The sequence below is a fragment of the Ictidomys tridecemlineatus genome, chromosome 3 (genome assembly GCF_052094955.1).
Source record: "Ictidomys tridecemlineatus isolate mIctTri1 chromosome 3, mIctTri1.hap1, whole genome shotgun sequence".
Taxonomy (NCBI): domain Eukaryota; kingdom Metazoa; phylum Chordata; class Mammalia; order Rodentia; family Sciuridae; genus Ictidomys; species Ictidomys tridecemlineatus.
Window position 1 is genome coordinate 1,954,006 of NC_135479.1, and position 26,436 is coordinate 1,980,441.

The window sequence follows — 26,436 nt, forward strand, 5'->3', positions numbered from 1 at the left end:
TTATACTAACAGGGAAATCCTTAAGTAATTGTGCCCATAAATATGATGAAATATTGAATTTGAAGCTAAAATACTGGGTGACAACATAAAATGGTAATCTTAAGTAGTTTTTTAATTTTAGAAACAAAATACAATACAATTGAGTAAAACTATGTACATATATGGACAGAAAGGATCAGGATCTCCAATAACAAAAACAGGTGGGACTCCGAGTATGTTTTCTTCCATTGGCTCCTTTTCATGGTTTGCTCTCATAATATTGTTTGTGCAGTAAGAGGAACGAAAAGAAAGGCTCACTCTGGGGCTCAGTGAGAACACTGGGACCATGTGGCTGAGGAGGGAGCCATAGGCCGTGCTCACCTGTGGGAGACCAACCTTACACGAAAGTGAGTCACACTCCCCAGCTCGGTGCTGAGGCGCTCAGTCACAAAAATGTGGCAGAGCTTTCCCCATCCTTCTTGGGTTCGAGGGTCAGTGTCTAGTGCATGGGTGTGTCTTGCTACAGCCCCATGGGTGAAGCTACGCTCACCTGTTCCTTTGTAATATAACCCCTTGCCTTGTTTAGGGTAGAATCTTCCATGGAAGTGCCTTGTGTGTGTCCCCTTTTCTTACTGTGCCCTGGGGTGTGGCCTACCCAGGTGTCAGTCAACCTGCTGGCAGTGGACATCATGAAGGTAGACTCAGCCCCCTGAAACCTGACCCCTTGCCTCATTTGAATAGCTTGTTCTCAATAAAAGGGGTCAGCACATGCGCGAGCTCGTGCTCTCTCTCTCTCTCTCTCTTCCTGCGGACCTTTAAGGTCAGAGGAGCCGTCACAGCAACCCCAAAGAAAATTTGTGTCTCTTGTGTGGTTATTTTGTGCAGCCCAGTTAGCCCAGTTTAACTGGAGTGACCCCTGAGCCTTTAAGTCGCGAAAACAGAAACCTGGCACTCACCTGTCTCGCAGCCTGAGCCCTCTGCTCCCTCAATTGCACTGCTCTTGCTGCCTTCCATGTTCTCAAGCACCCCAAGAGGGTCTGAGAAGAGGAAAGCAAACCAGGGAGCCCAAGATCAAGGTAAAAAGGAAACTAGGAAGCAGCCAAAGAAGATAAAGAACACAGAGGAGAGGAACAGCTGGAGATGGAAGAGTGAAAAGCCTGCCCCTGGCCTTTCCAGAACCCTGCAGGGTTGGCCCTGACCCACCACGTGCCAAGGGACACAGCGGGAGAGACCAGACTTTGAGAGAACAATTCAATTACATGCAAACTTTCCAGGCTAGAGAAAGGAAAAGGGAAGGCTGAGTGAGGACACAAGCTGTGTCAGGGGCCACCCTGATTCTTGGTGGCACTTTACATACCCTTGCAGACATCAAGGACTCTCAGCTAGGACTGGGATGCACAGTGCCATTCTGCCTGGACTGAGGCCTTGGGGCAGCATGCATGGACATCAGCTCCTGCTGGCAAAGGCGGAGTGGGCTCCAGGGGAAAGTACGCAGGTTTGGGGTCCAAGTCCTGGCTCCCATTGGGCTCTGCTGTACATTAGGCTGAACTGCTAGGTAGGTGCATGCTGAGCATCTGGTCCCTGATCAATCACACATGGATGCTCCTGCATTAGCTCCGCTTTGACTGCTCCTGGGTTATTAGCAAAGGCAAACTGGAAGCCATATGGGAAAGAGCGTTGTGAATTAGAGCATTTTCTATCAGTACGTGGAGCCCCGCTCACACTGCTGTCTCCACCAAGACCCTGTGTGGTACGCCTGTCGTCTCTAGTGATGGGAAGTGGAGCAATCTCACAGGTTCACCCAGAGAACCTGATGGCTGGAGAGCAGCACGGCACACTCAGGGTGGGAACAGGACCTGTGGTGTGTGTGTGTGGGGGGGGGAGGTGGGGTGCAGCCAGGCCTCCTTATACCTGGCTTCCTCAGGGACCTAGTGTCCACATTCACTGACACTAGGAGCATATCCACCAGACACAGAAGTGTGTGTAAACTCATGGCGGGGACAGCGCCTGCAGCCCTTCCTCAGTATCCTTCCCAGCCCACCTCAGAGGAGGCCTGTGTCAGGGCACTATGCTGCCCCGAGGCAGGCCCACCCCAAGCCCAGGAGCTGCCCAGAGGGGACATGGAGAGCCAACACCTGGGGAGACACAGCACAACAGAACCAGTGCATGCAGCACAGTGTTCCAGAAAGAACCATTTACTGACACCATCATGACAACATGTCCTGAGCCTCAGAAGACTGCACATCAGGTCACCAGCCTGCTCAGGGGTCTACCCACAGAAGGGTCCTGTGCAGAGAAAGCCAAGCCAAGTGACACCCTGCAGCCACCGTCCTAGAGCAAGGCCACAGTGCTCACTGCACAATCCAGATGCTGGCCAGGCAGTAGTTAATGGCTCTGACCAAGCCCTCAGCATGAAGCACACCCCCAGTGGCATGCCTTGGAGCACTCTGCAGGCATAAATCAAAAAAAGGGAGGGCTTCCCAACACACTTCAAGCCTAACAACTGGCATGTAGTGAGAAAGAACAAGGAAAGCTGACCAGTAAAAGGAAGAGACAGTTGAAGTGGCTGCTTCCCTGCGCTCTCAGAATACACTGCTCAGCTCCAATGTGGATGGTAGACCTACTCACCAAGGCACATGAGGCTGCGGCTTTGCCTCTTCCAGTTACTGATTTGGGGGCTGGCAGAAACCTCCCACCAGCCAGTTTCACAACCCCTCAGGACTCTAGTGACAAACTGCAGGTGGAAGAATAGTGTCCTCGCTGGCCTGGCACCGAGATGCTGCCCCTCAGGGCGGCCCTTGTCTCCCATGAGGCTACACATGTGGCCAAGGCACTTTCACTGCAGGGGACCTATGAAGGAGTCTGTGTGTCTCCACCTCCCACTGTGAGGGTGTTCTGTTGTAGAGACGCATTTATCTGAGGAAATCTGATTTAAAGACTTCCATTTATTAAAGTCATGTGAGTGGTGAGCACAAAGAGGCAGGACAAAGTGACAAAGACCAGAGCTTCTGCTCACTCATCAATATGCCTTTACAGAACCGGGGCTGGGCACCTCCCATGGATAAAACAAAGTCCAGGCCTCTGACTGGACTGGTCTTGATGACCACCAAGGGGCACAGCTGGGCACTCCGCCAAAGGGCCAGGGCAGGAAGGGCAGCTTACAAATCAGACCTTGGGGCATTCCAGGGCTTCAGGAAAACTCTAGATAACACTCAGCATTCGGATGCAACATTAGGGAAGAAAATCAAAGGCAGAGGCCTCTCTTTACTTAAAAATCAGCACAGAACCACAGCCATCCATCAACCACAGGACTGCCACCCTGGCCCACTGGAGGTCCTGCTGCATGTCTGTGCCGCAAGATGGCTGCTGCTCTGGTCAGCCTGCTGTTCTCTCCCAGCACCGCCTGGGTCAGCCCCACTTCTACAGGGCAATTTTCTGGGGTGAAGCCCTGGGGCGCGAGCCGAATATGCGGGGCGAGCCAAACATGCGGGCTGCTGTTCCTCCCATGGTCTAGGAGCTTCCTCCTCTTGTGTGTTCATTTCATTGGCTTATTTTTTTCTCTCTTCCTTCCTGCTTTGTTTATCTTGGGGAGGGGGAAAAAAATGGAAAAGAAGGTTCTATAAGCTGATCAGGGAGTGTCAGAACCGTGGGACACTCAGCAGCCTGGAGCCCTCTCAGCACTGGCTCCTTTCAAGGAAGGACACAGACGATGCCTGCCTCTCCAACCTCTCCCAGCAGTAAGATGTTCTTGGGAGTTCGGGTGGGCCGAGGTCACAAGATCTCCAACCAGGCCTCACACCCCTTGAGCCAGTTCTACACAGCAAATGGTTTCTTGAGGGACTATTCACAGTGATTATGGTACCCTCAAATAAGAGAGGTGGGTGATAAAAATACCTGAATCCCCCATCTTATAATCAATTTTTGTAAAAACTTATGGGTTTACATTCAAGCATCCACTGGTCAAGAGTTACAAGCCCATGTGTAGAGATGGCTGAGTGATGGTAAAGAGGCTGCCAGTTCCCTCCCCTGGGCAGCCTGCTCATCTGCTGAGCCCTGGGGCTATTCTGCTAACACCTGTCAGGCAGTCGTTCCCTTAGCCCTCTCCTGCTGCCTTCATTGTCAACTTCTCTACAAGGTTCTTCAGGTACCTTAAATAGGCCCCTCATCTCTGGGCCCAGAGCCCATGCCATCCATCTAAGCATGCTAGCGCCACACATGTTGCTTCTTATAGGGCCACTGTTCCCAGCAAAACTGACAGGCATCAAACGCTTCTATATCCTAAAACTCCCCACCTTCTGTAGTCATAACACAGAAGCAGAGATGACCACACTGAGAACGCCAGTCACCACAGACGTGAGGAAGGCCACAGCCATGAAGGCCAGCTGTGCTGAGCACACCTGCCCGAGTCCCCCTGCCAATTACTATACTTACAGCCCACACTTCCTCACTATGAACGCTGGGCTAGAGGTGGCTCATCCCTACACTCCTGCTGCAAGGGCTGGGAAAGCCGATTTCAGTGATGCAAATGATGTGCAATAAATGCTAGCCAATAGCACTCTCGCAGTCCTAGCATTTCAGCCACGCTGCAGGAACAGGTAGATGAGGGGCAGGTGCCACATTGGAGAAGACACTGAGTGCTAATCCTTGCTGGGCAAAGCAGCTCATAAAGCAGCCTCAGAAAGCACAAGCTGAGGTACCAGGCACCCTAGAGACCAAAACAAGTGTGCTGGCAGAAACCCCAAAGGGTGTTAATGGCCTCGGGTCCCTCTCACTGGCTGGAGCTCTGGAGGGCATCAGTGAAGACAGGTGGAGGCAGAGGCACGAGAACAGCTGTGGGTGTCTGCATGTTCAGAATCCCCCTCCTCACATTTCAGGTACCTAATACATTCCCCTGGCTCTTCAAGGTGAATGTTAATTTTTCTTTTACATTTCAATCTTTTTCAAACTAAAAGTGATCCTGCTGAGCTGCATCCCATGGGTAAGAAATGCTTTTCTTGTCATTCAGCTTTGAGTATTTCATCATTTTAAAAATACTTCCTCTTTAATCCAAGGTTTTAGTTTTCAGAGTTTTAAAAATGTCATCTTTTCATGATGGAGTTCCAACTCTACTGGGTGGTCTGAGAGCAGAATTCACATCCTGCTGACTCGTCAAGATTATTATAGCTTCATCTGTATTCGGGTACACATTTTGTGAATGGCCCATATGTGCTAAAACATGATGTGCATTTTAAAAAAATACTTATTTTTTAGTTGTAGTTGGACACAATACCTTTATTTATTTTTATGTGGTGCTGAGGATGGAACCCAGGGCCTCACACGTGCTAGGCAAGCGCGTTACCGCTGAGCCACAACCCCAGCCCCATGCTGTGCATTTTTTGTTTGTTGGACACATGACCCTATACAGCTCTATCAGGTATGGCTGATTAACCTGCTATCAACTGTGGGCAGGTGAGGTGTGGCTGGGGGACAGGGTCACTAGGGTATGCCTTGGAAAGACACATCTTCCCTGGAGCCCCTCCTCCCTCTCGCTGCTTCCTGGCCACCATGAGCTGAGCAGTTTTCCTCCACCTTGCCCTTCCACCACGATGTTCTGCCTCATCTCAGGCCCATGGCAATGGAGCCAGCTGACCGTGGACTAAACATTTGAAACTGGGAGCTCAGAATGAACTTCTCCATTTCCAAGTTTTTCTTGCCAGGAATTTTGGTCACAGTGACGAAGAGCTCACTGACACACCTTCTTTGCTTCTTTTTACCTACGTGGTATATCTGAGATCCTAAGTACATTCCTGTCTTCTTTCAGGCCTCACTTTCTGTTTGTCAACAAGGACTCATGGTCAGAGGCACATAGGTCATGACCAATGTCCTTCTTGATCTTCTCCACTTTTTCTTTTGTCCCTTTCAACATTATCTCAGATTCTGCTTTGATTCATATCCAAAGTGTCAACCCATGAAGTTCGCCAATCCCAAAAAACCAAATGCCAAATGTTTTCTCTGATATAAGGAGGCTGATTCATAGTGGGGTAGGGAGGGGGAGCGTGGGAGGATTAGACAAATTCTAGATAGGGCAGAGGGGTGGGAGGGGAAGGGAGGGGACATGGGGTTAGAAATTATGATGAAATGTAATGGACATTATTATCCAAAGTACATGCATAAAGACACGAATTGGTGTGAATATAATTTGAATACAACCAGAGACATGAAAAATTGTGCTCTATATGTGCAATAAGAATTATAATGCATTCTACTGTCATATGTAAATTAAAAAATTAATACAAAAAAAGAAATAATTTACTGAGATAATCATAATTTTTCTTTTTTGTTTGTCAATCAGGTTCATTACAAATATTAAACCAAACTTGAATTTCTTGGACAAATCTCCTTTCGTTATAATGCATCTTTTTAGAATATATTGTTGGATGGAATTTGTAATTTAAAAAAAACTGTCAACCCAACTTTGTTAGTTCATATTTTTCTTTTCATCCTTTGATTTTAACCCTTCATGTTTGTTTTAAATGTATCCTGACTTTGCTCAAGAAAAAAACTTGATTAGCTCACAGACAAAGTAAGCAGCCACTTCACCTCGAAACTCGCTCTAGCCCCTGACTTCACAGTTTCCACTTGTTGCTCTCCTCCTGTTCCAACTGCTGTTGGTGAGAAGCTTTCTCTCCTGTGGGAAGCCCCACTTTCATGCTGACCTTTTGGGTCAGATTCTCAGCTGAGTCATCAAGAAAAGAATATATAGCAAACCTCACAGCAGTGTCTGAAAAGAACACGCACCATGCACAGCGGCCTGGCCAGACAAGGTGATCAAGCATATTCACCTACCTAGGACTTTGGCACACATGCACTCTGCCAGCTCCTTGACTGCTGTTCCTCTCTCACACCTCCAGTGCTACCTTTGGTCAATGTGAGTATCTCTGTCCCCACTGGGTCACTTCTCTTCTGCGAGAGAGGTGAACAATTCTTTCCTTCCTTCCTGTACCCTCACAGGGGGCACGTGAGAGCAAGACTCCCCATGTTGATATGTGCATGAACACCACGTCATTGACATTTGAACTCCTTGAAATTCCTCAACTTGATTGAAAGGAAGTATCCTGACCTCTATTCAATCCAAAACAGTGTCTACCATCCTCACTCCTGATGTCAGAGCTGCAGGCTGCACGACACAACAGCATTCATCTAGTTCACAGCAAGCCCCACAGCACCAACACGCACCAGACAGGTCATGATCAGCCACACACAAATATGCCCAGAATGAATCTTAAATGGCCGAATGCCACTCAATCACAGGGGGACAGGAAATAGCCAAAGGGAAAACACATTTGTGACTCTTACACTGCACAGAGACACATGGCAAGCAAGGTGACGATGTCATCGTTCATTCTGAATTACCAAAATCAGTTTCTGAAAATTAGAAGGACTGAAACAAAAATGGAAGGAGAAAAGGCAAAGTCTTCCAAGAACTATTTCATCATTGAATAAGAGTCACAAGTAGCCCTGCCCCGGTACAGATGAACATGTGCTGCATATGTGAAGCAGGGCTGTGTCTGGTTCACAGAGCAGACAACTTCTTTAACGACCATGCCTAGCTTTCAGAACCATTATCTTACCAAGAGAGAAAGAGTTGGGAGAGACCTTCTGGAGAGTTAATGACCAGAACAACTGAGGTCTCTCGTGCTGAGGGCCATTGCCAAGTAGGAATGACACATCGAAATTTCCTTGCCAGTGTACCCCATGTTAAATGGATTTGCCTTGGAAATTCGTTGTGACATTGCATGTGTGTTTGAGAAAGGTGACCCTGCTCAAGGACGAGGGTGGATCCAGGTTTAGGGTGTATCCTGCAGGTTTTAGGAAGTATCCCGGTTTAGGATAATTTGGGTTTAAGGCGTTCCCAGTTTAAGACAATCTGGGTTTTAGGACAGTTCCAGGTTGAAGGTTATTGCTGCTGGGAATAGGACGTATCCTGCTGCCTGAGTTCCCGCTGAGTTCTCGTGGAATTGAGAAAGTATTTTGGGATATGAATTGTGCGGCAGAACTTGGATTTCCCCAGAACGTGTTTGTAGAGGGCCGGTGTAAGCTCGGGAATAAAGAATTGCTGTTTGAATCTACAAGGTGTGTGGTGACTCGTGATTCTGTGCCCAGCCAAGACTGCAGCAGTCTCATTCTCTCTCTCTCTCATGGTTTCATAGATTTGAGTCCACAGCTGGTCAGCTCCCTTGTTCTGGGCCTGGGGTGAGGCGAGACACGTATGGTGGAAGGGCATGGTAGAAGAAAGCTGCTCAGCTCACAGTGGCCAGGTACCACAGAAAGGGAGGAAGGGAGGGAGGGGCGAGGGGGCCGGGGACAAGAAACCCTTCCAGGGCATGCCCCCAGTGACCTCCTTCCTCCTCCTAGGCCCCACCTCAATGAGCCTCAACTGCCCTCCAGTAGTCTATTAAGATAATGAAGCCATCAATGGATTAACCCACTGAAGAGGTCAGAGCCTTCAGGATCCAGTAACCTCCAACCACCATCCCAAGCCCTACTGCACTGGGGACCAAGCCTCTAAGGACACTTCATATCCACCCAGGACATGAGCATTGTCTTCTTCTAGGTCATCTACTGTCCAATAGATAAATAAGACAGTCATTTACAGCTCAATCCTGGCTCCATTTTCTGGAGCAGGAACTGGCAAACTATAGCCCTGGGGCCAAGTCTGGACCCTGATGTGTGGAGAGCCAGGCTGCATGCTGCTCGGAGTACCTCTAGGGTATAGCAGCAGTCTGCTCAGAGCTACTCCTTCTGCGAAACTCAAAAATGCTAAGGCAGAGTGGCTTGGTAACTTGTCTGGGCAGACAGACAACTACTCAATGTTGGACATACAGAGTTTATCAAAAGCAATAACCCAAAGGTGCACAGCATACTCAAAAGAACAAATAATAAATTGTGCTAACAAATATGGGCCACCTGTGAACTTCCTGAATCAAACCAGAAAAGTATGGCTGCCTGGGCATTATCCAACCCATATCAGAAGAATCAGCCATGAGCTTCTCAGTTACCAGGTGTGACCCCTCACCTGAAACCCAGAGGAGGAGAAAACCCCATGACTGGGCAGAGCACATACACCTACCTATCAGCAGACCACATGATGAACCAACCCATCAGGAGATGGACCAGTGATGGCCCTACAGCCCTCTGCCCCAACCCTAACCCCAGTCTTCAACCCAGCTTCAGCTCCCTGCTTCACATGTGGTCTACTTCTGAACTGCCTGTCATCTGGACCCTAGTCTATGGTAAGTTCTGGGCTCTGAGCAAGTTTTTAGGCTGGTTCATAATCTTTTCTGACCATCTGCAGTGACTTGATTTTGTATCTGCTCCCTGCCTTTGCTCTCAGAGCAGCCTCCTAAGACCCCGTGACCACATTTTGGAAATCCACACATCTCACTGTATAAAGCATAATGTGTGACTTGGGTGTTACAGATATCAGAAATTAAGACTGGAACAAAGGAAACTGTGTTGGTCCAGCCGATGACTGCCAATGATCACGGGCACTCCATGAACTGCAACTGCTGAGAGTGAGTGAGGTGGCGTGTGAAATTGCTGCTGCTGTGGAAAGACAGAGTGTGTCTGGTCTGTGCTGATGGCCCCGGCTGCTCACGGCAGCTTGTTCTTGTGGCTGTACTGAAACACAGCTGTGCTCACTGGCTTGGCACTATGTCCTCAGCTTTCTTACCACAACAACAGTGCTGCGGCTTTTGACCCAAAAAGCCTAAACCATTGACGATCTGAGGCGCCACAGAGAAAGCCTGCTGACCTACCCTGAGCTCTCCAGCCTTTATGTTGGGAGATCCTAAATCCTAAAGCTGGGGCATTGGTTAAGCAGAGCACAGGGCACTGACACAGCTTAAGTGGGAGTGTGACACTCGCCAAGTGCTTCCAGCGGTCTAGGACACTTCCAGTGGTCATGGCCTGAGGACGCTGGGGCTTCTGCCTGTGAGATGGTGACAGCCTATGAACACCAACATCCAAAAGCACACACAGAGAGAGCTTGAGAAGCAGGCCACTGAAAAGTTAGCCCTTGCTGACCGTTCAAGGTAAAATCTTGGATTATCTTTACTTTTTAGTAAATTTTCTGCAAAGAATATATGATCCATTTAAATTAGAAATTACTGACTTTTTGTGGGGTGGGTACTGGGAACTGAACCCAGGAGCACGCTACAACTAAGCCACATTCCCAGGCCTTTTTATTTTACTTACAGCCAGGGTCTCAGTGAGTTGCTGAGGCTGGCCTGGAACTTACCATCCTCCTGCCTCAGACTCCCAAGTCACTGGGATTACAAGTGAGCATGAGTGTGCCTGGCTTAAGTAGACTTTCAAATGAAAAAAATAAAGCCCTTAACTCTGACAACATGAATAAGTACTGTCTGACAAACTATATTCCCTCCTTCATTTATAAGAAAAAAGTTTTAAAATTCATCTCTTGCCAAGAAGTGCACAGTGCCCCTTCTATCATCTTGAGCCTAAGGGCCTAGCAACATGTTCTCTTTAATCTGACTTCAGCACCTTGGTATAGCAAAGCATGGTTCATGGTAAAAGATCTGCCCACCCAAGACACTGCTTGATTGTTTTAGGCAGTGGCTATCTGAAGACAACTGTCTGCAGCTGTGGCTTATCGGATCCCAAGTCTGCCTTATGGTAACTGTATTAACTTGATTCATCTTTCACTGCATGTCATATTAAATGTGTATTTTAAAGAAATTTAATCATATCCTCACTCCAAAAAGAATTTTAAGCAGCTATGGAGATAATGCATCATGTCTTGGCAGACAGAAGCACATCCCTGGGGAGGGCAAGGGCCTGCCCTGGAGCCAGGAGACTGGCCTCCAAGCGGAAGTAACTCTCTGGAGTACCTGGCCACTCACGAGCGGAGGCCTGTGCTTGCTAACTCAGGGTGCAAGAACACAGTGCCAGGGAGGAGCTCACCAACTCTATGAAATGGCCTGTGTCTGGCCACAGGATCTGGGAGTGGCGTGGCAGAGCAGGCGTGGGCAGGTGCGGAGGCCGTTCCAGCCTCCACTGGTGTTGTTTTCCTTTCTCCCTCCTCCCTGCACGTCCATTCAGCTGTCTTGATCTGGGAATCCCCGACCCCCAGTGAGCCCTGGGTTGGCAACAGAGAGCGAAGCTGCAGCACAGGGTCTATTTTGGAGCTGGCATGCACTCAGCAGTAACGGCAAGGAGTCCATGAGGAGAGGCGGGAGATGAGTGGCCAGGGGCCTGCTCCCCAGTAGATCCATGTGCTCCTGCAGAAGCTCCTGCCTTCCAGTTGCACTGCCTCTTTTACCTTTCATTTTATTGTTTCTCTAGAATGTGCCCGTGAGGTCTGGTATGGTTACAGCCAGTGAGATCCCAGGACTCCTGTGGGCACCTGGCTCACCTTCACAAGCATGACTCTACATGAGTAGATATCTACTCATGTGAACAGCTCAGGGGCTCTCCCGCAGAGCTGCAGGCAATGAGAACATTCTACGCCTCAGCAGTCACCCCAGGCCACCCTCTGACGTCACCCATCTCCTCTGAATCCTCCCTGTCCAGAGGGGCTGCCCTTCTCACTCCTTTGGGATGCTGCCTGCACTAGGCACATCTGTCTGGGAGCTACCTCTGCTTCCTCCAAACTTGTGCTGTCAGTAATGCTCAGATTCCACTTTCAGCTCATGCAAGGATACCTCTTGGATCCCACAGCCCTAGTGATGTCCCTGAACTCTGGGAAAACAACAGGCCCTGGCTTATGTTGGGTCATGCACTGCCTTGAGAAGCTCAGGGTTTCTCTGCCTTGCACAAAATGCCCACTGAAGCCCAGGTGAGACGGGGCCTGCCTGCAATCCTAGCACTCAGGAGGCTGAAGGAAGGAGGACTGCAAGTATGAGGCTAGCCTGGGCAATTTGGACGCTGTCTCAAAAATTAAAAATAGAAGAAAATACTAGGATGTAACTCAGTGGTAAAGTACACTGGGACTCAATCCCTACTATTAAAAGAGAAAGAAAATAAAAATGCCCATTTAAAAAGTGTATTTTTGCTTTAGGGCCACATTTTAACTTCAGCTGGAAGATGAGGGCTGAGACAAGTCTCTGTGTGCCCTGTGGAGCTCAGTGTGGGCACTCGGCACCCAGCTGGAACTGGGCAGTGACTCACTGCATGAGCTCCTGGGTCACAGCAGGAGCTCATGCAGTGGGGCATAGTTCACACAGTGCGGACGGGGAAAGAACACTGTCCTTACAGCCTGAAGAAGGCAGATACCCTTGGAAGGGAAAAGGGGCCGAGAGTGAGTCAGAAGGGTGGCATCCCCATGCACCTTCTTCCTGCGAGTGTCTTCCGTCTCCTCTTGTTTGGCTGAAGCCCCTTTCCCAGTTCTGGGTAAGGCATCTTTGTGCCCCGGCACTTTCTCCTCTGCCACATTCTGCTCCCAGTGCAGATGCTCTTCTGTGTGACGGCACCCACCTTCCTCCCGCGTCCTGGCCCCTCTCCTTGTGCTCCCTGGTGAGGGCCTCTGTAGACCCAGCTGCCGTGCTCTTCGTTTCAAAGGCTGCAGAACCTCTGTTTCTACTTGGTCCTCTCTACATTCCTGTCTCCTGCTCTGACTTCTTGTTACTAGTAACCTCCCTTTTCTCCTCCACTCGGTACATTCCCACTGGACAATGGTTCTCTCACATAGTCCTCTGGTCCATTTCTGTCCGAATTGTGGTTGTGCTCCTTGGGTGTCTGGCTTGGCCACATAAGGCTGTGTGTTGGGTTCAGAAGACAATGGCCCTGGCGAGACCCCATCATTGTTGGCAGTGTGGAGGGGGGAGCACAGGCGGCAGAGACACACCAGTACCCTCTCTACAGCCCGCCCAGGCAGGCCCTCTTCTCCTCCTAACTTCTCAGAGAGAAGTAGCCCTAGAAGGAGGCCCTTCCCTGGTAATCGCAAGTCCTGGAGTTGGGAGAGAGTGGGAGGGAAACTGAATGGCTGGGGGCTGCCGTCCAGCCAGCCCCACTCTCTTGACCCCTCATCCCAGGGCTGGGATGGACCTGGACTTTGCTGCAGATGCACAGCAGGAGGCCATTTTCCTCCAACATAGCACCTCAACAAGCTCAGATCACCCCTGCCCCAGGCTGTGGCACCCTGAGGGGTCTCCAGAGGGCTGATCACTTTGTTGTCATCATTAGCCCCCAAGACCCACACTTCTCAGTAGCTTCTCTAGTCTGGGTAAGAGACCAGAAAACAGAGATTGGGTTGCAAGGCTGACTGGGCAGAAACCCCAAGAAAGAAATCCCACAACACTATAGTGTGTGCTGCGGCTGCACAGCTCCCGCCCGAGCACTAGGAAATGTTTATCTACTGGCTGGGGGACACTGGCTGCATGCAAGCTTTTCATCAAAACGGAAAGGATTTGTTAAAGAAAGGCACAGAGGCACAAGGACCACAAGTTTTAGGCCAGACTGGGCAAGACTTTGTCTCAAAGCAAAATGAAAAAAAGGGCTGGGAGTGTGGCTCAGTGGTCAGGCCCTTGCTCAGCATGTATGAGGCCCTGGGTTCCACCCCACACCACCCCCACAACAGAAGAGGGCAGGATGGCCTGGGCAGGAAGTTGGATTGTCAGCAGCACACACACACAGCCCTCCGTAAGCACTGCCAGAGACATGGGTCTCAAGGGCAAGCTCACCCATCTGGGTAATTCCCAGAATATTCCCCAGTGTTCTGGACTCTGAGAATTGTGGTGGGAAACAGGCTGTGGCCTTCTTCTTTACTGATGAGAATACTGGAGATTATACTTGGACAAGAAATGAAATGGATTCTTTTTCATAATAGCCTTTTCTCCCCAAACGCAAGCTGGTTACCAGAACTACCGATCTGATGGCAACAGCGCTTCTACACTTTAAAAGATGCGCACAAGGTGTTCTTAGAAATTGCAAAGTAGCCAGCTGCATGTGACCTGATCCAGAGGAGAAGCACCTTCCACTCACAAGCATCTGCCTGGAGTCCTGTGAGTCAAGGGAGACTAGCATGCTCCTGCTGTATTGCCTCAGGAGACCTGGGCTGCAGCCTCAGACCCTGTGACTTGGGACCCGGCCCCAGCAGGCTCTTACCAGCGCAGAGCGATCTTGATGGGAGTGGTGAGACAGGATGTGAACAGGTCCGCAGGAAGGTCGGGGATCATGGGCAGAAGCTCGTTGGCCTCACAGGCTGCCAGCTGAATGCAGTTTTTCATTGACGGGGGCAAAGGCATCTGGGCAAGCGGGTGGTTTGGGTTAATTGCAGCTACCTATGGGGAACACAAGGAAAAGAGAGCGGCTTAGCTGACACACTTTGGGGAAGGTGGGCATGGGATGAAGAGGAAGAGTGGATCACTAAGGACTGAAGTTTTGGGTTTTTACTCCAAGTCCATCTGAGGAGGCCTGAAGGTTGTGCTCTCTCCTGGAGAATGAAGGCAGGGACGGGAAGTGTCCACATCACTCCCCAGGACCTTCCGGTGGCAGAACATCACTCTGCCCTGCCAAATCCTTTTTCCTTTATGGTTGTGCTTTTCCTTTGTTCATTCTTTTCTTCCCCTCTGGAACTAGGCGTGGAAGGGACCCAGGGCCTGTGCGTGCAAGGCAAGCACTCTTCACCCCAGGCTTGGTATTCCAGGCCCCTTTCGATTCCATTATTACTTCAGTGTCCACGCATACTTTGCCAGGTCTGTTCTGGTGTCCTATTTACTTTAAACATTCCACCATTCATCCACTGCAACCTTATTTTTGTGTGGTGACTGACACAGGAAGCTGTTGAGAGCATATGATATCAACACCAAGAGCAGAAGTCAAGGCCACGCCTGCGGCCTCCCCGCCAAGAGACTGAACGACAGGTGCAGGTGCACTCCATGCACGCACGGCAGGGGGCTGTATCAAGAGTACCGCTTTCCTACTTCCACCCATTTCTTAAATGTTCTACAACAGGCATGATTTTGTAACCAGGGAGAAAGGTATCGGGTTGTCTAAATTAAAAAATGTTAATGTCCCTTCAAAGAAGGATAGTAGCACCAGCTTGATATTTACCTGGACAGGATTTAGAGTGGCAAAGGCCCAGGAGAGGCTGCACCACACCTCGGTTCCCAGAGAAAAGGCTATATAGGGCTAATTGATGCACACTCTAAGAATGCCACAAAATCTCACTGTTGACTTAAAATCTAATCAAGTGTGTGAATCTTTAAAGTAATGCAGCACATTCAAATGTTTTTAAAACAGGACAGAACTGACAGGCAGGTATCCTCCACACTGGCCAGCGAGAGCACGCCGCCACCAGCAAAGCAGCGGCCCTCACGTGAGCACGGCGCCACACACATTCCCCTTCCTAGGCCTCATACAGTGCATGCTTGTGACAACATCTGAATCCACCAAGTTTTTAATGTCATTTCAGAAATAACGAAGTTCACAAGAATTCATGGCGTTTTGGCCAATAATATTTATTAAGCATGATGCACGAGGGACTGGGCAGATGCTACTCTGCTGCTCCTGAGAATAACTGTGAAGAGAGCTGTCGAGTTCCACGACCAAAACACTCGGGGTCACACCAGGTGAACTGGGCTCACGAGATAATCACACAAGAGAGAGATACCTTTGTCTTCGGGTCCTGTGATGGCTCCTCTGATCTTAGGGGACTGTGGAGAGAGAACATTCTATCCCAAACAGGGCAAAGGGGTAGGATTACGAAAGCACAGGTGAGTGTAGCTCTACCCCAGGGTGTGCCTACTCAGACAACTGGCCTTGCTGTCCGAGTGGGGGAGAAGACTGAGTCCCCAGTCACGGCACTAATGGCACTACCGCGCCACACTGCAGTGATCTTTCAGATCCCTGTGATGCATCAGGACTAGAAGGCGTGGTCACTCAGTGTGGCTCTCCACAGAGCACAATGTCAGAACTGCTTCATCCAAGAAAGTCTCCAGCTTGGGAGGCATGGCAGTGAGCCACAGTGAGTCTGAGAACCTGGGTGCACCAAGGTCCGGGGGCGAGGGGGTTCCAGGTGACCCTGATGCCTCCCCAGCACTGCCACGGTATCCAGCTGGGGACAGGCCACAGGATAGAGGCAAACCAAGAAGACACGGGAAGACTGCACTAGTTCCTGAAGAGAGCACTGCATTATCTCTAGTTGGCCTGAAATACGGTGTCTGAACATAACAAGACATAACACACACCCAGATGGCGCCCGACAGGGCTGGGCACAGTGAAGAGCTATGTGTGTGGTGCCCCAGTAACCCAGCCACCTCAAACCCGTAGAATGAAGTTTAGTGCAAGAAAGTGCTCTTTCCAATACAGACTGACTTATTTACCACATGGTTCAGCAACAGGGTCCAGAGAATCGTGTTACAGAATGCTGCTCATTCAGCTTCCAGAGCTTTGAAGGAGCTTGTTCTTCAAGTGAGTTCTTGGGCTTACGGCATAAATACCACAGGACATGATGACATTCCTTTTTTGGATAGCAGCAGACCTCTGAGAAGGATAGGAACTGAGCATCCGCAAGGATGGTAAATACTAAGGAGGGTGCAACAGGTTGGGGAGGCAGGGCTTTTAATCACGATGGCCACACATTTGTTTCCTGAGTTGTAAAGAACACTTATGCTCCTTAAATTATTAATAACTAATAAGTCCCTCTAGTTCCACAGTTCCTAATATTTCCCAAATACCTTTCACACAGAGTATCTCATTGGCTTTTCCCAGCATCCTCATGAGGTTACATGATACAAGTGTCTAACAGGTTGGTCAGCACGAGCGCCAGAGTGCTACCATGCTGCAGCTGGCTTTAGGGCTCCTCTGTGTCATGTTACCATCTGGACCCTCTAGAGCCCATGCAAGTACCTGGAACTCTAAGACTCCAAAGAGCACACCCGGCACCCTTCCGTCACACAAACGAAGTTGCATTGGTTCCCAGGTGCCCAGCTAGCAAAAGGGCGCACATGTGCCCTTGCTTTCCTGCCAGTAACCCTCGCCTGTGGCACTGCAGATTTCTTACACTGAAGGTACTACAGACTGGAAGTGCCATCAGTAACCTGGCTACTGCAGGAACACAAACCCCAGGTACCAATCGGACACCAGTGTGCATGACAGCAGACACAATACAAACCTTCTGAGAAAAACTGTGCTTTCTGGAGGAATGTACTGAATTACATGTGATGTAAAATTTGCCATTACTTATTTAATTTTTCCCCCAGTGTTGAGATGGAACTTGGGGTCTTGCGCCCGCAGGGCAAGCACTCCAGCACTGAGCTGCACCCCTAGCCCCATGTCAACTCCTTTACATGCAGGATGGAGATATATATATATATATATGTTGTAGTTGGACACAATACTTTTATTTTTATTTGTTTTTATTTTTACGTGGTACTGAGGATAGAACCTAGTGCCTCGCACATTCTAGGAGAGCTCTCTACCCCTGAGCCCCAGCCCCAGCCCCTATGTGCAGTTTTGTTGCAGGAAACAGACTGGTCAAGAAGCAGCAAGCAGCACTCGGAGAGGAGAACTCCAAACTTTATTATACACGAGTTGGCACAGAGGAAAACAAAACTCTAAATTCTGAGCCCTAATCCACAGTTTCTCACAACACATAAACGTTTATAGGTTTATAGGTTATTTGGCATCATCTTAGACCCATCTTATTATTGGGCTTTTTCCTTAAAAAAAAAAAAAAATTCCTAATCTATGTGGCCTTGAGCAGGGACTCTAACATAAGGCACTTGCACAGAAACAGATAATAAGAAGAAAGGGCTCTTTTCACAGGCATCTGTTACATTTCAAAAGGGAGTAGTCAGAATCCCAAGTGTTTATTTACACTTCAAAAGGTAGGGACCCATGGTTAAATAGGATTCCTGGAGAAAGGCTGAGAGAGGGGAGGGGAGGGGAACCGATCCTCTCCCCAGTACCAGTTTCTCACCATAACATTTTTACAGTTTCATTTCACAACCAGGACTGGTTTTGCCAACACAGTTGAAAGTTCAGCGGCACCGAGTGTGTTCACGTGATTCTGCAGCTACTGAGGTGTAGTGGGTATTTTTAAAGTAGAGAGATGAGGAAAGCTATAGTAATGTCTGGAAGCATTTCCTGGGCTCTGGCTGCAGAAGCTGAAGTGGACAGGCAAAGTAGCTAGCCCTGTTCAGGAAGATCATCAGTGGTGAGTCAGGGGTCAGACAGGGCTGGTGGGGCAAAGGCAGAGGCCATGGCAAACACATCTGGGCTGGTGGCAAGGGGCCACACCAGAGTAGGCTCCAAAAAGGCTAGGCCCAGCAGGACACAGGTAGGCCTGGGGTGAAAGACAGTCCCGAAGGCGTCTTTCTGGAATTGCTGGCCTATGGTATTGTTCTAGCAAGGCTACTAATTGCCACTCGGCATGGGATATGCAAAGATGGCTGACCGATGATTTCTGGTCATCAGAAAATGACTTTAAGTGGGAAGGAGCAACCACTTTTCCAGACACCAGATTCAAGAGTCTTGCTTTCCTTTCCTGGGGGCAAGGATCTTCACAGCAGAAATCGGGTGCTTTCCCAGTCTCGGCTTTCCTTCCTCCACTCAGGCTCCTTGTTAACCTTCTGAATGGGGCTGGGAACGGACACCAGGTCCTCCTGCCATGATCTCCGCCATGGCTGCCTGACTGCACCACAGCACTGAGATCTAGTTCCCTGAAGAGATGAAGCGGACCTTTCTACCCAGCCAGCTGCAGAGCACAGGACCACACCGAGGTGCTGCAGCCACCGCAGACCTGTGTGGCATGAAGAGGGAGAAGCGTCCTTAGGGCCAAGACACCTGTGTCCCATCTGGCTGAGAGGAGAAGCTCCCATGTTCAGATGCTGGGGTTAGGTGTATCCACCTCAGTGTGTAGCTCACGGTCCACTGGCATTTGGTCCAATGCCAAGGGAAGTATCCAGGACACTATGGACACTCTGGATACTGACTGAGGATATGAGACCATTAGACACGAAACATCTTCATCCCAAATACATTGACAAAAAACATTGAGCTTCTCAGTTCAAAATGGCCAATCAAGAGATAAGCTCAGGATGCCCAATCACTTAGAAGGTCCTTGCAGAGTGCGGGTGTGTGACCCAGGGAGGGCAGACCTTGTGATGCAGGGGATACCCTGCATGGCACACACAGGACAGGCCTCAGACTCCACGGCCCCTGTTCGCCTTGCTCAGTGGGTCGCATTCCATCACCCTGGCACACCCTGGGCTGTGTGGAGCACAGGACAGCTCTATCTCGAGGCCATCAGAGCCGGTGGCATCTTTCAGAGAACATCTTGACATTCAAGGCAAAGGGCTCTACCAAGAACACTACTTTTCAGTCTTGCTTCCCCAGAGGAATCTCATTTCCACAGCCTGTTCGATTCCTGTACTATTCTAGTTTTGCATTTATCTAAGACATTGACCCTCTAATTGACATGATTCCTTGCAGACAGGCCTATGTGCCAGGCTCACTACCTGTAAAGGCAGCTAGCTCAGAAATGGATGCTCCACCACGCCAGAGCCTCTGGGCTGAGCAGCACGTGCACCATTAAGCTTCTCCAGGAAACTGAAAGCCAAGAACAACAATAATTTCATCCTCATGAGCCCAGAGCCTTCTGGAGCACTTGGGAAGTATCCAGAACAATACTCTAATGGATTTGCAACAGTAGGACCAAGGACAGCATCTGCTGCATCACCCACACAGAGGAACCGAGCAGCAAAACTGCTCAGGGTCACAAGACATGGCCACAGGCCCCAGGCTGCCGCAGTGCCTGCATTTCTCCTGTCCAAATCAGGCACTGACACTGAGTCGCTCCTGTCTCCTAAAGGACATCTTCAGGAGGTAATGAAGGCAGAAATAACTTCAGAAGACTGACATGGATTTCTTTTTAAAAAAAAAAAAATTATTTTTTTTTAGTTTTAGGTGGACACAATATCTTTATTTTTTATTTTTATGTGGTGTTGAGGATCGAACCCAGCCCCCCGCGCATGCCAGGTGAGCGCACTACCGCTTGAGCCACATCTCCAGCCCTGACGAGGATTTCTGAAATCAGCATCTTGGCAATACTTTAGTTCTTTTTTAACAGAGACTTTTGTTCTCAATTCAACAATAGCCAGTTATACGGGGCACGTCTGAAAGTTCAAAGAGATGAGCTCAGGATGCCCCTGCTACTGGCCCGGTGTGTGACAGACACTGCACCAAAATGCAGACACCCAACTACCGTGGTCCTTTTAATACATAACACATGCCACTGTATAAATAAAGCTTTCAACAATAAGTTAAAAATCAAGTGGCACCTACTCTTGGGAACTGTGAGAGGCTGCCAGGAGAACAGAGGGTGGCTTCTGGTGGATGATGACTCCATGTGCTGCCTTTCAAAAGCCAGGTAGAGCCCACTGGCAAGTGTCACCATCATCCTGGGTTCACCCGAGTGAACTGTCTACTACTATAAGGCCATTCAGCTGCTGGCAACGCAACAGCTTCTAAATGCTCATGACTGTTCACAACTCAGTGGAGGTGGCTAATTAAAATCAGAACAAACTCCACTCCTGACTGCTCTTACCCCGAGTCAACAACTAAGAAGCAGTGCTTAGTGTTCCACAGCCCTGCTTGTCAGGAAGAGGCTCTGGAAGGCACCACAGTCTTCTTGCACTGTGAGGTGCCAGCTAGTCAGGGTGAAGGGTACTGCCGGGGCTCCCGCCCTGCTCTAAAGCCTGGGTACATCAGCAATCAAGCCCCTCTCTCCTGGGTGAGAGCTGGAAGGTTTCTGTGCTGCATGTTCATGGTCTGAAAGTTACAATCAGAAAATTTCTTTTCAAAGAGCCCTGAAGCTGGGTTTGCAACAGCAAGAGAGGGTGCTCACTAGGAGACAGCCCAGCCTTTAGGTTACACAGGCGGAGCCAGTGGTGCTGTTGAAGACCTGCTCTAGGACTGTGCACACATGGTCCAGGTGGGTGCAGGACACACTGTGAGGTGCTGTGGACTGCCCCATCTCAAGCAGCTCGGTACCCTGGCCTTTCCTTGCACTCCATCTTCTCTCTCAAAAGCCCTTCCTATCCACACACAAATCTTTTCTGTTATAAGATTTGGAGCAGATGTCACCTTGTGAGGACCAAGCCTCCCTTGGTCCTCACAGCTTCTCTGTCTGCTCACTGGAAATCTGAGAGAGCCCCTGGCCACCCCATCCAGGGCATTGTGCCTGTGTGCTGGGATAATCCAAAGGGGCATCCCCTCCTGCCAGGCAAGGACGCTCTTGGGGGCAGGGGCCACCTCTCCTTGCCTGGGATCATGCTCGACATGCACCAGCACATGAGTCCGTTTCTTGCATTTCTGAGTTGACCAGCTTGTTTCAACCACATGGAAGCATGCTGTCATCGCCCACTATGTCTCCTCCAAGTTAACAAAATGAGCCCAGTCATGGAATCCTGGCTGCTTCAGAGAGTAACAGGAGCACAGGACGTTTCCATTTCTATTAGCCTGTGGAAGGGAGAAGCCTGAAGGCACCTGCTCCCCAGGTTCTCAAGCCCAACTGAAGACCAGATCCAGCCCCAGGCTCTGGCTCCACCTCTGAGCCCACAACCAGGGAGGGGCAAGCTGGATGCAGCAGGGACATGCTACCGCACAGCATGAAACACATGTGCAAGTGGAATGTGCGGAGGTTACATGAGTACGAGTGCATGTGAACTACTGTTTGTGTTTATGCATGTGGAGTGTGCTTGTGCGTGTAGTATGTTTTTATGTGTGTGCACACCTGTGCCTCCTGTGCTGGCTGTCCGTCTTCACCTCCTTCTGGCTGTGGACTCTGCCTCAGGCACCACCTCCCTTCCTGATGACCACTGACCACGCTCCTCCACATTCCCCTTCATGTCCTGGCTCCTGCTCCCTCTCACACCAACTTCAGGACCACACCCACTCCCCACTCTGCCAGAGTACAGCTGGCCCTGGGTGTCACCACGCGTCCATTTCCCATTCCCTCTAGTAGCCTCACAGCCATTCGTGATCCCCACCTGCGCTGGAAAGCCCAGGCCAAGCCTCCAGGCCCGCCCCGTGCAGCAGGCCCACCTCAGTCCTCGCCTCGCATTTCTCGGCACCCACACACTGGCTGGCTCCCTGTGACTGGGACCCCCCTCACCCTCCCCCCAGAGACACTGCCCTGTCTTCCTGCCTGCTTCCGGCCAGCAGAGAACTAAGGCACAGGCCGAACTCTCCTCTCCAGTCACTTCACTGCAGCTAGGGCCACAGTCTACACATGGAAACCTCTAACGCCTTCCAGAGCCCCCCTGCGTGGCCAGGGCAGGGCCCTCACACCCACCTGCACCTCCCTCTAGCCCCAGCCTGGTCGTCCCAACTCAGGAAATGATGGCTTCACAACTGATGAGAGTGCCTGCGGTGTGTGGGCAGAGCTGGGAGGAGGGAGAAGCCTGTGCCACAACACCAGGGGTCGTCCTTAACCCAAATCTGTTCTCATATCCTGCATCTATCAGTAAGTACATCACTCTTCTTTGCAGAAGCACCCCAGAGGCACATATGGCCTCCACCTTTGCCACCACCCAGTCCCAGAACCATTTCCTCCAGTCATAGTCACCTGGCTTCTCCCTCTTCCCAGCTCTGTCCGTACCCAGGGAGCATCCACACACTGCCGGGATGAATTCCCTGCTCCAAGCACTGCTGAGTCAGCAGATTTTAGCTGCGTGCTAAGCACAAGTGGGCGCTCTGCCCCGTCTGCTCCCTGTTCCCAGATGCAGTGCTTCTCCCAGACTCAGACTCTCATGAGGAAATCCCAAGTGTCGGAGGAGATCTGGAAAGTTCTACATAAGTGCTTCTCGTGGCACCCTGAGGCTGAGTCCCAGGCCACAGCCAGTACAGCTGCCTTTCACAAGTGGCCTCTGAGGGATAGGCAGTGACGGAAGGTTTATTTTTCCTCCCACACCAACAAGACTCCAGTATGGAAGAATCTGAATGAATTGTTAAATCCTGGAGAAAATGGATAACTCAAAAGAGTGGAGGACATCTTTTTTAAAACCAAAATATCAATACCACTAAAAATTAAAGAAGAGAATGAGGATATTACATAACCAAGCGGCTCACTTCCCTACTGCTCACAAATGACCACCTGGGGCACGAGAAGAGTAAGAGCGGAGGATGTGAAAATGGGGCTTCCACAGAGGAGCCAGGAGAGGCTGGAGTCCAGAAGGGCTACACGGGGGCCCTGCCCTGTAAACCCAGCACACAATGAGATGCCAACTGGGAAGCGCACCCCTAGCGGGAGACTAGGACGAACGTGGCTCTCAGAACCTCAGGCAGGCCTTGCGAGGTGGCAATGCTAACTGCATAGCGGTCGCCGTCCCGGCACAGTCCCATGGCAACGCAGTGCAGAGCAGCCGCGGCACTGAACACCAAGGCCTGGGTAAGGGGTACGGTGCCTCCCGAGGAGACCGCACAGCGCAGGCACTCTCATCAGGATCGCTAGTGGTGAAGAGCAGCAAGGAGGAGACTGCGTCACCTGTCGGCTCACACCCAGGATGTCCAAGAGGACAACAGGCTGCAGAGTCCAGCCTGAGCCTGCCAGGAAGACCAGCAACCATCAGCGCTCTTGAGCTGCAGGCTGGACCCTGGATGAGCATTAGACAGCATCTGAATGTGTCCCACAGAACGCAGAGTGTGTGGGGGCCACACGAGGAGAGCCGAGCCATGGGCGCAGAAGAGTCCTGACTGGCCAGCCCAAGTGCAGTGAAAGGCTCTTCCACAGCAAGGTTCCGTTCTCTGCAGAACTTCCCCCAGGCCCTGCAGGGCCACCTCCAGGAGCTGTCCACACATCAGTCCTGGACCCAATGAGGATGGTGGTGCTCGGGACCGGGTCTGATGGGGGCACAGCTGTGCTCACTCCATCTGTGTGAAGAAAGGCACCGTGGTCCTCTGCTACTAGCCAACCTCCTCACTTGCCTCTAACAGTAGAGAGGGACACCTTGCGCAGACCCAACCCTGGCTGCCCAGCTGTCTCCTGTGGATGTGAGGGGACAGCCCCAGGAGCTCCCTATAGAAGCAGAAGTGACAAGGGCTCGGAAGACCACTCAGGGAGGGTGGCTTGCCCTTCCCCCCCGGCCTTCCTCTGTGGCTTACAGACCAACACTTCACGCCCAAGAAAGGCTGCAGGAAGGCTCTCGACTCTCTTCCCCTCCAGCCCCTCCACACACTCCTCTGGTGCAGGCGGAAGTAGCACCTTTGGATTCTTGGACCCAGCTACAATGAGGGCAGCTGGCAGATTTTTACACATTCCCAGCAATATCAAGATTACGACAGTTTTACAGGTGAAACAGCCCAAATGTCCATGTATACCCCATTAATAATGTATAGAGATGAAAGCTCACACGTCCCATGTGGTGGCCATTCCTCACCAGGTAATCCAGGGCCAGTGCCAACTTTATTCCCTTTTCTACCCTCCTACCTGGGGGACCAGGTGCAGACAAGGAGGTCTAGAAGAAAGCCTACATTCACCTTCTCACAAAGGAGGCAGTTGGGGCCAGCACTGGCTTCCCCACTCCTTCCCACCATACACAGATGAAATGCCTGGAGCTGAGGTGGGCAGGGGATAGTAAAGGAGTCAGAGCATCAAATGGAGAAGGTTGTGGAGCAGAAGGTGCTACAGTCGGGTCCACGAGGCACTGCTGAACAAGTCACTCGTGTGCCTCAGAGATCCTATTAGTGAGAGAGGCAAACTGTTGTTGAAAAACCAATAGTGTGTTTTTCACTGGTTACAGCTGAAGGCTGTTCCAAGGCAAATGCTTGGGCCTGAAGGAGTCTGCTATCACTCCTTTCTAGGCTGGAACTTGAGGATGTGCCCTGGAAGAATAAAGGAGAGCACCAGAAAGAGGAAGTCATGTGTCCAGAGCACAGTGGATGTATCCAGGAGAGCAGGACAGCAGCGAGGGCAGGCCGTGAACAGCCATTGGTGGTGGTGGCCACAGGGACCTTGAGGAAGGCATGTTTCAAGATCTGATGCTACCCTTGAAAAGCTGGAGACGCAGGAGGTGTTAAAGATCTGTAATTCTGGAGAGTCCATCCCCAGGAACACAACTCCTATAAAACTGGGAATTGCAGCACCTTGTCCAGCCACTCACTCCACAGACGTCTGCGTGGACATGAGCAGACACCAGTTCCCAAGCACCAGGCACAGAGGGTGTGATGACAGCCAGAGAACAGAAAGTGATTACAAAAGAAAGAGCACGGAAGACGAGAGCTGGAAAGATGAGGCAAAGGAAAGCAAGAGGCCTGGAAAGTAAAAGGCATGAGCTCCTGCCAATGCAAACAGGAGGAAGCGCTGAGCGCGCCGAGCACTCGGAGCCCTCAGAGCCCAAACGCAGCGCTGTTCCGGGCGGCAGGGGAAACAGGAATATGGAGACTGATGACACACTAAGTATGCTTTTGCTCGAGTCTTCACTACCGGAATCCAGCCCCATCTCTCCAGTGCTCAGAGGCAAGTCCCTGGTGGACCCTGAGTCGGTGTGTCACGGCAGATGCCCGTGGTAGCCTAAAACAGGTGATGAGGAACAGCAGTGTGCTATGCTACCTCAGCCATGGGGAGAAGGGCTGGCAGTGGCACCCTGTAGCAACAGAGCCCAGCCAGAGTGATGGGGCCAGGCTCTGGGGCTAGGGCCTACTTTTCCATTATAAATAAACCTTCTGCACCATTTGATTTGTTTTAAACCATGGCATATACTAATTTGGTAAAAATGCTTACTTACAAAAGATTATTGAAAAGCAAAGAGACTTGAAGATTTTAATTTTTAAATGACAAAATATGACATGATGAAAATATAAGGAAGATTCCTGAGTGACAGGTAGGAACTTTCTGTGTTGAAATCGCAGCTGTGTGCAGCTAGGCCCGGTGTGCTTCATGCCAGTGTTCCTGCAGGGAGGGGCATCCGGCACGGCCACCCACAGTCCCGGGACAAGCATGGTGCCCCCAGCAGGACAGAGGCTAGAAATCAGCCCTGAAGACTGATGTCACTCTTATTTGGGTGTGTGCTAATTTATTTCTCAGAGGCTTTCTGGTCCAACTAACCTTTTTCTTGCATTATATTAACCAGTTTTTTTCCTCCTCATCCCTTTTTATGCATAGGTAGATTTCCCCACGCAATCTGGGCTGCCACAAAGACAGAAAGCACAGGAAGCGCGTCTCTCTCATCCTGGTACAAACCAAGAGAACAGCAGCAAGTCTCTGGGTTTCTACACACTGACACAAACCACTCGCCAATTTCATTCAGGTCACATGTTATACAACAAAAAGTATTAAAATATATTGTAAACTGACAAAGAAATCGGCTACTTGCAGAGGATAAGAATGTCCCTCACAAGCCATGTGGGATCGCTGTTTCTACAGCAGATGGTAAAAGGACTAAAAACAACGCTACAGTGTTAGCTGGGAGCCAAATTCATCACCTCAATCTCCACTGTTTCTGAAGAGACAAACTG

The 26,436-nt window shown here is 50.4% G+C and overlaps 1 protein-coding gene across 2 annotated transcripts in view; it reads right to left on the reverse strand.

The window, feature by feature from the left end:
- Positions 1 to 26,436, reverse strand: part of Rptor (regulatory associated protein of MTOR complex 1) — a 329,507-nt gene that overhangs the window by 144,563 nt on the left and 158,508 nt on the right. For both annotated transcript variants that reach the window (XM_078041465.1, XM_005332637.5), the window contains exon 6: positions 14,083 to 14,258. In XM_078041465.1, coding sequence (XP_077897591.1) covers positions 14,083 to 14,258 — 176 coding nt within the window. The remainder of the gene's footprint in view (positions 1 to 14,082; positions 14,259 to 26,436) is intronic.